At 44.8% G+C, this 12,920-nt stretch overlaps 1 protein-coding gene across 1 annotated transcript in view; it reads left to right on the forward strand.

The window, feature by feature from the left end:
• Nucleotides 1-12,920, forward strand: part of SLC35B4 (solute carrier family 35 member B4) — a 195,071-nt gene that overhangs the window by 148,035 nt on the left and 34,116 nt on the right. Inside the window, exon 8 of the mRNA XM_069629623.1 lies at nt 9,710-9,785. Within this exon, the coding sequence (XP_069485724.1) occupies nt 9,710-9,785 (76 nt within the window). The remainder of the gene's footprint in view (nt 1-9,709; nt 9,786-12,920) is intronic.

Genomic DNA, 12,920 nt, shown 5'->3' on the forward strand with positions numbered 1-12,920 from the left:
CGGGTGAATTCAGGTATGGGTTGGGGGATAATGGTGGTGGGGAAGTCAATAGTGGTTACGAATTATGGAGTCTGTGGTGCTGTCCCCGAGCACAGGCAGAGGTAGATCTACTCTGGCATGGTAGCCAATTGTGGTTAGTGCAGCTGGAGGGGGATTAGCCATCATGAGATAAGGTGATTTAGTGGGGGTGGGCTGTGGTGGAGGGAGGTTGTGGCTGTAGTTAAGTGTCAAAGCTGAAAAGAATATCAAGCAGAGTAGAGAGTAGGAGTGTAGGGTAAGGTGGTATCTGCACATAATGAGCTGCAATAACATCAACAATTAGGCGTGACAGTGAGAGCTGTACCGTGTTTGATACGGGTAGGTAAAAGCCAGTTCCACACTTGTGTGTGCATACATGTGCTAGTAGTAATGCTCAATAGTTAAGTCAAGTACAAACAGCACGCAGAGGCTTGTTATGGAAGTAGCTGGAATAGTCAGTATGAAAAAGCAAGCATGAGCGTGAGCTGGGGCCAGGCAGTTGTTAAGGCAATAGTGACAGTGGTGGCCGACTATGTTCATATTATCACAAGTTAGCGAGTTATAGCAACGTGATGCTTGAGTAGTAGCGTCTCGGAACAAAAGTGGGTTAATCATTACTCAAAAGTGTTTGCGTGTCCTCCAATGAAATATTGCCAAGTAACACAATGCCCAAGAATTGGGACTTCGAAAATATCTGGGGCTGACATCAGAGAGGCGATAATAAAATTGAGAAACTCCCATGCAGCTGGGACTGATGGGCTAAAAAAGGCAATGTTGAAAGCTGCGCCAGAGCAGTGGTCTACATTTATGTATGAATTATATAATTCAATCTTAGCTGCTGGTGAGTTACCAAATTAATGGACTTCAGCGATCATTGTCCCGATCTTTAACAAGGGACCAAGAAACTAACCAGTGAACTGTAGACCAATAGCTCTGTTAGATGGGAGTGGAAAACTGTTTGCATCAAAGCTTAAAAAATGCTGAAACCAAGGGCGAATACGGTGGAACTCATGGATCTCAGGCAGACACGATTCACAAAAGGGGTTGGCACGGATCTCAACCTCCTTCTCTTGAATGTATTAAAACTACAGTCGCTGAAGAACAAATCTAATCTATTATTGGCTTTTATCGACTTAAAACCAGCCTTTGACAGTGTAAATATAACAAAATGATGGGCGAAAGTCTGGGGCTGCCCCCCCGGATCTATTACAGGCAGTCAAGGCGTTCCATAAAAATACTACCATGCAGATCAGATTAAACAATGAAGGGGCACCATCAACAGAAATTAAAACTGAGGTGTCAAACAAGGCCGCCCCTTGGCAGCTGCTATATTCAACCTATATTTGACTGATGTGCCCCTCCTACTAAGAGAAAAACCTTTCCTCCAAAAATCAACACTCATCAGATTTCATCTATTTTGATTGTTTTATTAAGAAAATGTTTACTACTTTTTCTGATTTAAAAAAATAAATTATGCAAATGATTTGGTTCTACTTGATCAGACTCAGATCGGATAACTACTCAATACAGCAATATGTGCTCAATAATTTGGTGACTAATATTGGAAAATCAAAAATATCATTTGACTACCAACGAGCGAAAAAAGGGAAGAACTTCATGTGGAACATAGGTTGAGAAGAACTGCAGCCGGTAGAATCAATACTCTATCTCGGCATTAAATGTAAAAAATCAATGGGCGAAAGGATCTGGTTGGAGGAACTACAGTTAAACGTTAAAATGCTTGCTTCACAAAGGAGTATGTTGCATGCAAGATACAGCAAATTCTCTCTAGTGCCCATACTCACCTTTTACAATGAAAAGGTTGTCCCTGTACTAACATACGGTGGGGAAGCTGGCTTAAATCTCCACTGGAAAAGGAGTCTCCTTGGGGGAAGGTTTTTGAAAACCACCTTGAAAATGCCGAAGAGTCTACCCGTTTCCGCTATTCGAGCTGAACTGGGATTGCAATCTCTACAATCGATTATACTATGGAAGTTGCTATCTTTCCTGAGAAAAATTAAAATGAAGAATACAGCAATCCCATGCAGATTTCTGAATCCAATAGCAACGGGAATCAACTTATCTCCTTGAAAAGTAGACTGAAAAAGGTTTGTTACATATTTCGCATCTGGACACGTCACTAGGTTCATTGTTGACCAACCCATGTGGTGTAAAATCCAAACTAAGAAGATTAGAGTGCAATATAAATCAATGGAAAATGTGGTCCTATAGTCTAGTGCATTGGATACGACAGATACCTACAAAAATGTCCAAGTCGGTATCCTAGAAATTGGTTCTTACGCCCAAGGCTAAATTTATATCCAACCAAAGAGTGCCTGCATGCTCAAACAGCGATTCATCGATACTACCTGTCGCTTTTGCAAAAATCAAGAGTATGGAAACAGTTCAACATCATATGATTGCATGTCCCGCTTTGCCTTTTTAGCAGCCCATATTAACAATATGATGAACTTAGCACCGGATGAATGGTGGAGTCTATTCCTACTGGGAGAAAATCCAGCAAGAGTCTGTGCAGGAGTTAACTTTTTGGGTAACATTTTAGATATATAAAAAGAGGAACCTAATTGAATGAGATGTTAAACGGTTATTAATTTGTACGCTATTATCAAGGGGAATTAGAGTTCAAACTTGACTTCGATGGAAATTTCAAAATGTGTGACGTGTGTAAAAAGTTTTCTAATAAACTAAATCACAATAATAACATTTTTTTAAAAACCTGGCTTATTTGATGGTAGGGCAAGTTGTACCACAGCTCATCCATGTACTCTGCCTTACAAATACTGTAAGCATGGCTGAAATGAGAATTTATTTTCCCAGCTAGACCAGCATATTGACACCCTCGCTCCAGCTTTGGCCGATTTCTGTAATCACTATTTTGCCACTGCAACTTCCCCTCTCCCCTTATGCACTCCCATGTGCACCCCCTCCTCAAGAAGCAGTCTGCCGATCCTACCTGCCAGCCAAACTATCGCCCAATCTCCTTCACCCTTTCCTGGGAAAATGCTTGGAAAAGCTGGCCATCTCCCAGCTTACTCTCCACACTGAATCTGTTGGTTGTCTCCATAGCCATCAGTATGGCTTCAGAGCTGCCAGATTTATTAATCACATAAAGCCAACCAGAGGATACAATTTGAAAGTAGGTATCAGGGAATTTTATTAAACCTGATACAATTTAAATATATGACTCAAATCATGATTTTAATCTGCACTTAATAGCAACAATTTACATAGCAGGAAAAGACTTTAAGAACACATCTATGTAATAATAAAATGCATCCTATTCAATAGTACAATCATTCATCCACAAGTAAACATCAACCATACACCTATTCGTACAAAACTCCAAGGGATACAAAATATATAAAATCTATAAAAACCATGACATATGATTTATCAGTAAGATTGTTTATAGAAAGAATGTGAAGTGATTATGCTTGGCCACAATAGATGATAAAGGTGGCCAAACAGTTTAGATGGGTCACAAGAATCTTCAACCACAACCTCATCTCAAGTTTCTCTACCGGTTTCGACGTAATACTCTATTGTAGTGACGTCTTCTTCAGGAGATACAAAATTTACATTCTAAAAGAAAACAGGAGACATAAACTCTTAAGTCCCCTATATTTAGATGACAACATGGTACGATAGGTTAAAAACCAAGTATACAATTAAAATCGATCTGTAAACATAGGTAACAGCCTGCTGCTACTGCTAGCTAGAGGAAATATCTCTCTAAAGTAGACCGTGGGTGTCAACCAGGTAAAGTGCAACCATCATGAATTGGTGTCCTAGAATACAGTGGAATCAGGTCATCGGCAGAATAAACACCAACAGTTATGAGGTAGACAAATAGAGACCTGAGTTGGCTCCTCGGACCCACTGGCCATATTAGTACCAAAGACCACACAGAAATGGATGCCGCATAACTCCTCAAATTTCAAAAATAGTTGGTTGTATATTATACATTCCTGTGTTCAAATTTATTAGTCTAACATAAAATGTTGTGCTACTGCAGACAGAAACAACTGACCTTGGCTTAGGAAGGAAGGAAAAAATCCTTTTTGACATGGCTGAATCAGCTGTAGATTCCATTTAACAGCTTCCAGAAGATGGTTCCTGCATTTGGAATTGTTGGGCTCCCACTACGGCTCCACCCTATAAGCTACAGACATGAATAAATGAGGTGCATATTACCCCCATCTCCATCATGGCGCAAATGTAAATGCCGGTCTTACCTAATGTGTCCAGTTAGTGGCACATCTAAGTGGATGTGGGTACCGACACGTGTTTCCATCTCACGCTGGCTCACGAAAAAGTATTCCGTCCCTAAATTGAACAACACAGAGCAGACAGCGCACTCTAAATTTTAAGTTAAGATTAGCCAATCGAGTGAATCAGAGGTGCAGATTTTAGGGGTCAATAAAGGTTGAACAACAGCCCCGCTAATCACGGAGAGCCTTAATTATTCCACTTAACTATGGGCGAAATGCCTGAGCCCCAAAGTCGTAAAATATACTAAAATATACAATTTTAAGACTGAATAGCAGAGATGCAAGGGATCTAGCCTCCCGCGGCTTAAGTCATAGCGTGGGTAAGCAACATGAATCTAGGTTCGCTTACCTCCAACCGATTTAAAGATGTTACTCTGCTGACCACTGCCGGCTTGTTTCCTCAAAACGAAACGGAGCTCCTGCAGACGCGGGCGCGGGTAGTTGACTTCTCCCGGGGAGTTCAAATAGCGTTGCCTCGAGCACGTGATCGAGAATTCTATCACATGATGTTACGTTTGTGCGTGCTGTCGTGACAACATGATGTCCTAGGTTGAGAAGGTTTAATGGCCCGTATTACCATCTACTTAATCTTAAGCTAAATATTGAAAACACTATCATGCCAACGTGATATCGTGCATTCAATTATTATTGCAAAAAACTGGATAAAGCCTCTTATTTGTATATGGAAACCACGAGTCGAGGCCATTATATTAACCGAGTGTAAGCCGGGTATTGTGGAGAACACAAGGGCATTTGTTATTCTATGTAAAAAACGGTCTCCAGCACGTGTTTAAGCCCGGTCTGTGCCCAAAACTGGAAATGGCAACTGACCAAAAATGTGCAGCTAATTCACATAGATTAGATCAACAACCAATCGCCGTAGGCGGTTCGATGGCCAAAAGGTCACACATATCCCCTTTGACCGGGTTATATGTCGATGTCATGTGGCGCCATCGTCCTATAAGCATCATGTACGATGCATGAAAGATGGATGTGTTCCCTATCCAAGGCCTGCTACATGAAGGAGGGAGAGAAAGTACAGCATTACTTATGGAATGGCTGATGTTAATAGCTTGCGTGCCAGGGCTCCAAGGCTTTCAACCCTTGAGTTAATGTTTTAAGGTTGAAAATCCATAATTTCTCTTTGTAGTCTCTTTATAGTCCAGGTTTTTAATCATTTGAATTTGATTGTGAGCCTGTACATTTTCTATGCAGAACCATTCTATTTGTTCTGCAGTGTGACCCATCTCAACAAAATGGATTACCATAGGCGCACTGAGGTTCCGTGTTTTGATTTTTGAACGATGTTCATTAATCTTAGTACTGAGAGCTGCCAGAGGCATGGAAACTGCTCTCCTGAATACCTGTGAAGCTCTGCTGTCTAACCTTGATTCCAGCATTCCTTCTGTCCTCATCCTCCTTGATCTTTCCTCTGCTTTCGACATGGTCAACCACACCATCCTGATCAGTCGACTCTGTGAGAACCTGGGAATCGCGGGTCAGGCCCAGGAGTGGCTGAGCACATTCCTTTGGACAACCCCCGCCCCCCACCCCCGGTCCAACTTGGTCCCTTTCTCATTGCCACCTCCCTCTACCTCTGGTGTTCCCCAGGGCTCTATCCTCTCACCCTCTTTTTCCAACCTCTACTTGGCCCACCTGATCTCTACCTTCTCCTCTAACTTTCACTGTTATGCAGATGACACTCTGCTTTCCTTCAGGCTTCTCTCAGCCCCTTCTCCCACCCGTTCCTGTCTATCCGCGATTTAGGGTTGGTGCACCTCCAGTGATCTCTGCCTTAATGCCAGTAAGACGGAGATCCTTCTTACTGTGCCCCTGCTTTCCCTCTCTCTGGCCACCCACCTTGGGCCCTCTTCCTTTGCATTCCTGCAAGGCAAAAAACCTTGGTGTCATCTTCGACTCCACTCTTTCTCTCCTCACATCTCGGACGTCACCAAAGTCCCACTACCAGCTGCACCACCTCAAAGGGACTCTTCCCTTTATCACTTTTCCCCCAGAAGCTCACTGTCTCACGATCCCTGTTGCCATCTAGGCTGGACTTATGCAACAGCCTCTTTCTCAATCTGCCTTCCACTACTGTCCGCTGTTAGGAAGGCATGGTATCAAGTGACCAAAGTTGTAAGGTGTTTATTGAACTTCCGTTGGGTTTGAAAAACGCCCATCTAACTAAATATGGGATCAAGCTACACCATCAAATAATAACGCAGTCCTAGTGGTGCCTTATCAAAATTAAAGGGCCTATACTAATAAACCTATTGCCAATCCTTACCTCTAAATACAAATAGTGTGCGAAACACTGTTATGTAAAAAAGTGTTCAAGAAATCATGTCCGGATATTCAAGCCATGCCCCCCCCCCTTGTTTTTAGCACTGTACAAGGCAGCAGACTCAAGCTTACCACAGTCTCTGGCTTCTCTAGCATGAGGGTGCAGTTCAAAACTTCAATATCATGGTCTTATGTGCCAAAGTCTCTTTGCCATTCAAAGTCTCTTCTTTCAGAGGGCTTGATACAACAACAAACAATGAAGTTCCTTTCCTTTTGTATTTTTAATGTACACAATGTTCTTAAGTGTTTTGTTATCCACCTCAGATCCACTTTAAACAATTTTCTTAGGATTTTCACGTAACCAATTTCTCGGGTGATTCACTGTTCACCCCGGATCCCCCTCTGCTGGGCTCAGATCCATTTTAAAATCAAATCTTCAGTCAGTCTCCCTCCACCGTCCTCAGACCAATAACACTCACTTGATTTAACCCAAAGCTTCCAATTGATCTCTCTCTGCCGGACTCAGACCAACTTTATCTACTTTACCATAAACTTTCTTTATCAACATTGAAGACTTTCCACTGTGCACAGGATTTAGCTTGACCCGTCGCACGACCCCTTCGATTCACAATTCTTTGCCAGTCTTTCACTTTTGATAACTCTCAACTGGATACATTACAGAGACCTTCAATTGAGCACACATGCCGTGCCGGACCACTCTTTCAAAGGTATTGTATCTTGGATTCAAAGTTCAATTACTCATCTGCCGTTCAACTTCACTCGCGTTGGTTATCACATGCATTTCAAACAATGTTCGTTTCAGCGCTCGCCATACAATGTTGCCGCTTGCAACCATGGCTTAAACTGGTCCTATACCGGTCTCCCCAACTCAATGACTGTCTTGATTTCACTGATGTTGCTTTGCCGTGGAGCCAAGCACAGTACCACAGAACCTGGCGCTTCTCCCCAACTTATCGACATGGGAGAGCCCTGGGTACCTTCGGCACACAATACAGGATTCTTCAACTGGGTTTCCTGGTCTAACGTTTCCTATTCTCGAGGTTTCATGAAAGTAACGATTCCTTGTTGAAAAGGTCAAGCGAACATCCCTCCTTGCAACCCTCTTCGGTTTTGCAGTCTTTCTCCTCTTGTTAAACTGCCATCTTGGAACTGCTGTTTCCTTGTGTGCTTTGCCTCGCTCAGTGTGCTCTCGTGCTGCGCCTTTTATCCGTGTTGAGGAATGTAATGGAAGTCAGGTGTGTGTGATGGTCAGTAATTGCCTGACCTTGCCTGACAATTGTATTGAGACACGTCAGGTATACGGCTCGGGTGTTAGTCCATTTTCTCTCATAGCGGGCTGTCCGTGAGAAAGGGTTATGATATGATATGGCATTTATAACGCCCCGATACACAAGTGTTTCAAGGCGCGACGATGCAAGGGAGGGGGAACAGGGGGAGAGACGGACACCGATCCTACTAGGCCAGGTGTCATTCAGATCGTGCAAGTGCATGGGAAGGGGGAAGTGCCGGTGGGAAAGGGGAGGGGACAGTGCAGTACATGGGATAATAAATAAAAATAAATAAAAGTACAGCCAGCAGGTGGCAAGTGCAAGGGTAAGTGCAGACATCAGGTGTCAAGTGCTGGTAGTGGGACTGTAGGGATACAGAAACAGTCCACAAGTGCGGGGGTTGCCAGGAAGGCAGTGCAGGTGTGTGTGACTGGCGGGGTAGGGACCTGGGCCCGAGATCGGAGAGTGGCCAGGTAACCAGTGCAGTTTGTTTCATCCAGGAGGTCAGCAGGGGACAGGGGAGAAAAAGCAAACGCAAAGAGAAAGGTTTTGAGGTGTTTCCGGAACCGGAGAAGATTCTCCTCAAGTTTCAGGGAGGCTGTTCCAGAGGGAGGCCCCAGCCAACACAGGTTTGTGTTGTAAAAGGGTTGGGGGGGGGTTGAGTTCTTAAATATCCTACCTGATAGGATGGGGTAAAGGTGTTACAGGGATACTGCTTCTCGCCGTCCGGTATCCCACTCCCCGAAGACCCCTCACCCAGGTTATCCTCCCACACTGGTCCACCGCCAGGAACAGAACCAAAAGCGATGGCCATGTCCTGGCCACCTGGATGACCGATCCCTGGGGACTAATGGTTGACACACTTTCGGGTTCCTCACACCGCCCTCTGCAACTAATCAAGAACAGGACTGCAAGACTTCTCCTTGGCCTCAAGCCCAGGGACTGTAACTCTTCAGCCCTGAAATCTCTCCACTGGCCCCCGATGGATGCAAGGATCAAGTTCAAGACCCTTTACATTTTCCACAAGGCTTTGTATGTCCGGGGCCCACACTACATCCAACGCTCTCTTCCAAAATACCTTCCTTCTCGAGCCCTTCGCTCAGCTATCGCCACCTCTCCAAGAGTTAGACGCTTCTCCAGGCAGAGAGTGGGGGGGGTGGTAGATCTCTCCTCTGCAGGTGCCTCCCTCTGGAATGGCCTCCCTGCCCCTCTCAAACCTGAGCCAAAACTTTTCTCTTCCTCTTACTCTTCTCCTCTGCTATCTCTCTCCCTCCCCAGCTGACCTACCTGTCTACTGTACCGACTGGTTGCTTGGCTCCCCTCAGAGTCTCATTGGGTACCAGGCTCTTTCTTGATCAGTCACCCTTGCACTGCCTCTGGGCCTACCACGCACGTAGGGGCTGTAACTGTAACCCCACTGTAGTCCCTTGTTCTCCTTGCACTACCCAGAGCCGCGCTGGCCTGACTGCACTATCAGAGCATTGCTGCCCTGTTTTCCCCTCTCTTCTTCCTTGTACCCTTTCCTCTAGCACTTCTCGTTCTCCCACGATCTGAATGACACAAAGCCTAGTAGGATCATTTGTCTTGTCCTCCCTGTGTCTTCCTTCTCTTGTCTTGTCGCGCCTAGACCTAGAATCATTTGTGTACAGGTGAGTTATAAATGACTTATCATATCCTAATCAAATTGAAGCTATTACAGCCAATACAAACATTACGCATTCTCAATTACAATTGATTGCTCAAATTGTTTGGTGATTTTAGATGCTTGATTGTATTCCTATTAAATGCTTTCTTAATGTGTTGTTGTCTTTTTCATTTTTCTTCCAGCATTTCTTGCCACTCCCAGGCTTTCTCCTCTTAGCTCCTGATATTTACAATCATATGCTTCTCTTCAGTGGTTCAGGTGAGTGCTTTGCTCAGAATATTTACAGAAATGTAATGAAACAGAAAATTCCTAATTCGTTATAGTTCGATATTGATCCTGTTACATGCCTCGTTATAAATTAATTCACTGTGCATGATTTCTCAGTAACAGTCTCCTTCTTGGAATGTTTTTTCTCTTGGCTAATTCTGTGCTTGTGCTCTACTTTGTCCACTTGCATGGGTATTTAAGCAAATGTTTAAATCTGGTACTGTTGGCCCATACCAACTTGAGTGAAGATAAAACACGGGAGGGGCCAAATGTCAACAATGCATTGTCACAATGTAACAAGATGTTTCATTCTTTTGTATGGTGCTCGGCAAACCCTAAGGTACACTTAATCATGTAATTTGAAAAATGGTCAATGAGGAATTACACTAGCTTCAGTGGAGTTTACTGCTTTTTAGATGCTGTCTAAAGTTTAGAATTTTCTTTTCGGCTCTAGAGGAATGAGGACGAATGTTCATTATCTTGGAGCCTTGGGCATCAAAGTTCTTACCTCCAGCAGACTGCAGTTTAAATCTGGGACAGATCAGCAAATGCTGGTTGTGGATCTTAGGTGGGTTGTATTGGATACGTCTCAACTGTAGGTGTTTGTGGGTGGTTTTGTAGAAACAGTTGTTACCCAAAGTGGCACCCTGAATGTTTATTCTTGCCTTTACAGGAAGCCAATATAATTATCAAAGAATAGGGTTAACTTGCGCCTTATACAGTATATTGGTGACTATTTGGGCAGCATTATTTTGTAAGATCTCTGGTCTAGTAATGTTCTTGTAACCACACAGATGGCATAACAATAGTCTATTCTGGCCCCAGTGATTGGCCCTAGCAGCTCGATCTATAATCCTGAATGGGTTTCCTTAAGGTAATTGTTTCAACAGTCCTAGATGAAGTAATACTGCGGTCTGTCGGATTAACTTGTGATGTTCAAATTGAAGATGAAGCCAAAGTTATGACCTAAGGAATAACATGCAGGTCATCAGAAAAAAGTGGGATCACTTATAGTGGATATGGTGCTACTTTGGGGAATTAAATAACCATAAATTGTCTTTTATTACAATTTAAGAGGAGCCAGTTTATATCCATCCATGTTTGGGAGAAAAAATGTATTGAAGATCATTTTCCATCATAAAGTCGCCTGAAGGTATGAAGAAAACCTGGCTATGTGGCAATTAAAGTCTACTTTAGTTGCGCATAACAAATGCTGAAGTGGTTTCATGTAAATTTTAAAAATGAATGGAGAAAACGTCGATCCCTCCAGGGCTCCTTTGTGAATGCGAAACTGTTTAGTTACTAGCCATCTGATGTTGTTAACTCATGTTAAGCAACACACCTATTGTTTCCAGCAATAATTTAGCCAATGTGTTATCTAAACCATGATGGAGCTTTGGAAAGACTGCAGTCTTTGGCTAGGGCGTCTGAAAGAGTGATGTCATGGTCCAGGATGCCTAAGGCCACAACAGTCTAGCATGAGCAAAGAGTTGGAATGATCATCCATGTTCCACAGCAATTGCTCTGACATGTCAGAGAGCAGTCTTGGGTCCTCTCCCAGGGCTGAACCCTGATTGGCGATCACCAGAGGTTCATGCTTTTCATGAAAAGACTGTAGTTATGTCATAACCACCTTTTAAAGAAAATCTTTAACAAGAATGGTAGGTTGGCTGCATTTTGTAGTGGGGATAGTGTGGATTACTTTTTTTCTTTTTTTTTTTACACGCGATTGATGTTTGTTATGCCTCAGAAACCAATCCATGGAACTACTTTTGACACAACTGGAAAACATGAGGGAAGACTGCTGTTATGGGCCATGTTTCAGGCAAAGTCTAATACTGGAGCACTGAACTCAGGCTTTCAGAGAGCCTGTTTTCTCCGACGTCCATCGGATGACAGCTTTCCAGAGTGAAGGTACTTCTTTTAAAACTTTTGTGCTAACTCCTTAATGGAGCAATGGTGACTGGCATCTTGGAGAAGATGGCCCAATTCTTCAGAAGAAAGTATGATGTTGTGCTCCATTGCTGACTAGGCCTTGTTGCTGCGCAGGGAGGAGGTGACCCCCCCCCCCCTTGTCCTTCCCTGTGCCGCGCCCGTTGCCGTATGGTGGTGCGACCTACACATTTTCAACCTGCTATCCACTGAGGCTTGAGACGGAGCATCCGGTCACTGCAGGTCCCCATGTGCCGCTTGTGTCCGCCAGACCCCATTCCTAAATTGGCGGCTAGAGAGGCAAGTCTGCCCATCCCCCAATGCTTCGCCTGATTGCAGCTGGGAAAGGAACAACGCTCCGCAGAGCGGAGCAAAACCCAAGACCGGCAGCCTGACCTACAGCAGGGGACTGGAATCCATACTTCAGCATCGGGGATACAAGGTAAGGGGCACGGGCCCTCTACCATTCCGCTCGGTGCTTGCCTCCGGGGGACTGATACAGCGCTGGATGCCCCCTGACCTCTGATACCCCATATATCTGTGGCAACAGTGGGGGGTGGAAGGGCACCCAAAACTGAGAGTCCATGTAATTGCCTCCTTGGTGGACCGTGGGACATCCAGCAGGGCCTGGGAGCCCCATCATTGTGTGAACAAACTGCTACCTCCCATCTGGAAGAACTGACCCAGGCCGGTCACATATAGGTGGGCTGCAAGAGGGGTATCCCCCGTGTCCCAGGCGTGCAGAGGGCCCCAGTGGTGGGTTTGCAGGAAATGCAGCGCACAGATCAGGAGGTCCTGCGACTGGTGCGCCGATTCCATTTTGTGGCTTTTGGAACCCCCCTGGCTCCTCCCTCGCACGTGCTACTACTGTGGGGGCAGATGTTGACCCCTATACCATTGGGCTCAAACTCTTCTACTGGGCTGAGGAAGTAGATCAGAGAATATCCTCTGCAGCGCGTGTGCCAAATTCACAAAACCCACCCCGAGGTGCAAGCAGGGAGAGCCAGCGCAACCCCAGCCTGACCCAGCCGTGGCGCTCCCTGGGCCGTGGCGCTCCCTGGGCCGTGGCGCTCCCTGGGCCGTGGCGCTCCCTGGGCCGTGGCGCTCCCTGGGCCGTCGCCCCCACTGAATTTGACAAGCATGATGGAAGCAATGGCAAAATGTTTTGACGCCATACATGAAAACCTCAACGGC

The sequence above is a fragment of the Ambystoma mexicanum genome, chromosome 12, assembly GCF_040938575.1.
Source record: "Ambystoma mexicanum isolate Mex_15411 chromosome 12, UKY_AmexF1_1, whole genome shotgun sequence".
NCBI classification, from domain to species: domain Eukaryota; kingdom Metazoa; phylum Chordata; class Amphibia; order Caudata; family Ambystomatidae; genus Ambystoma; species Ambystoma mexicanum.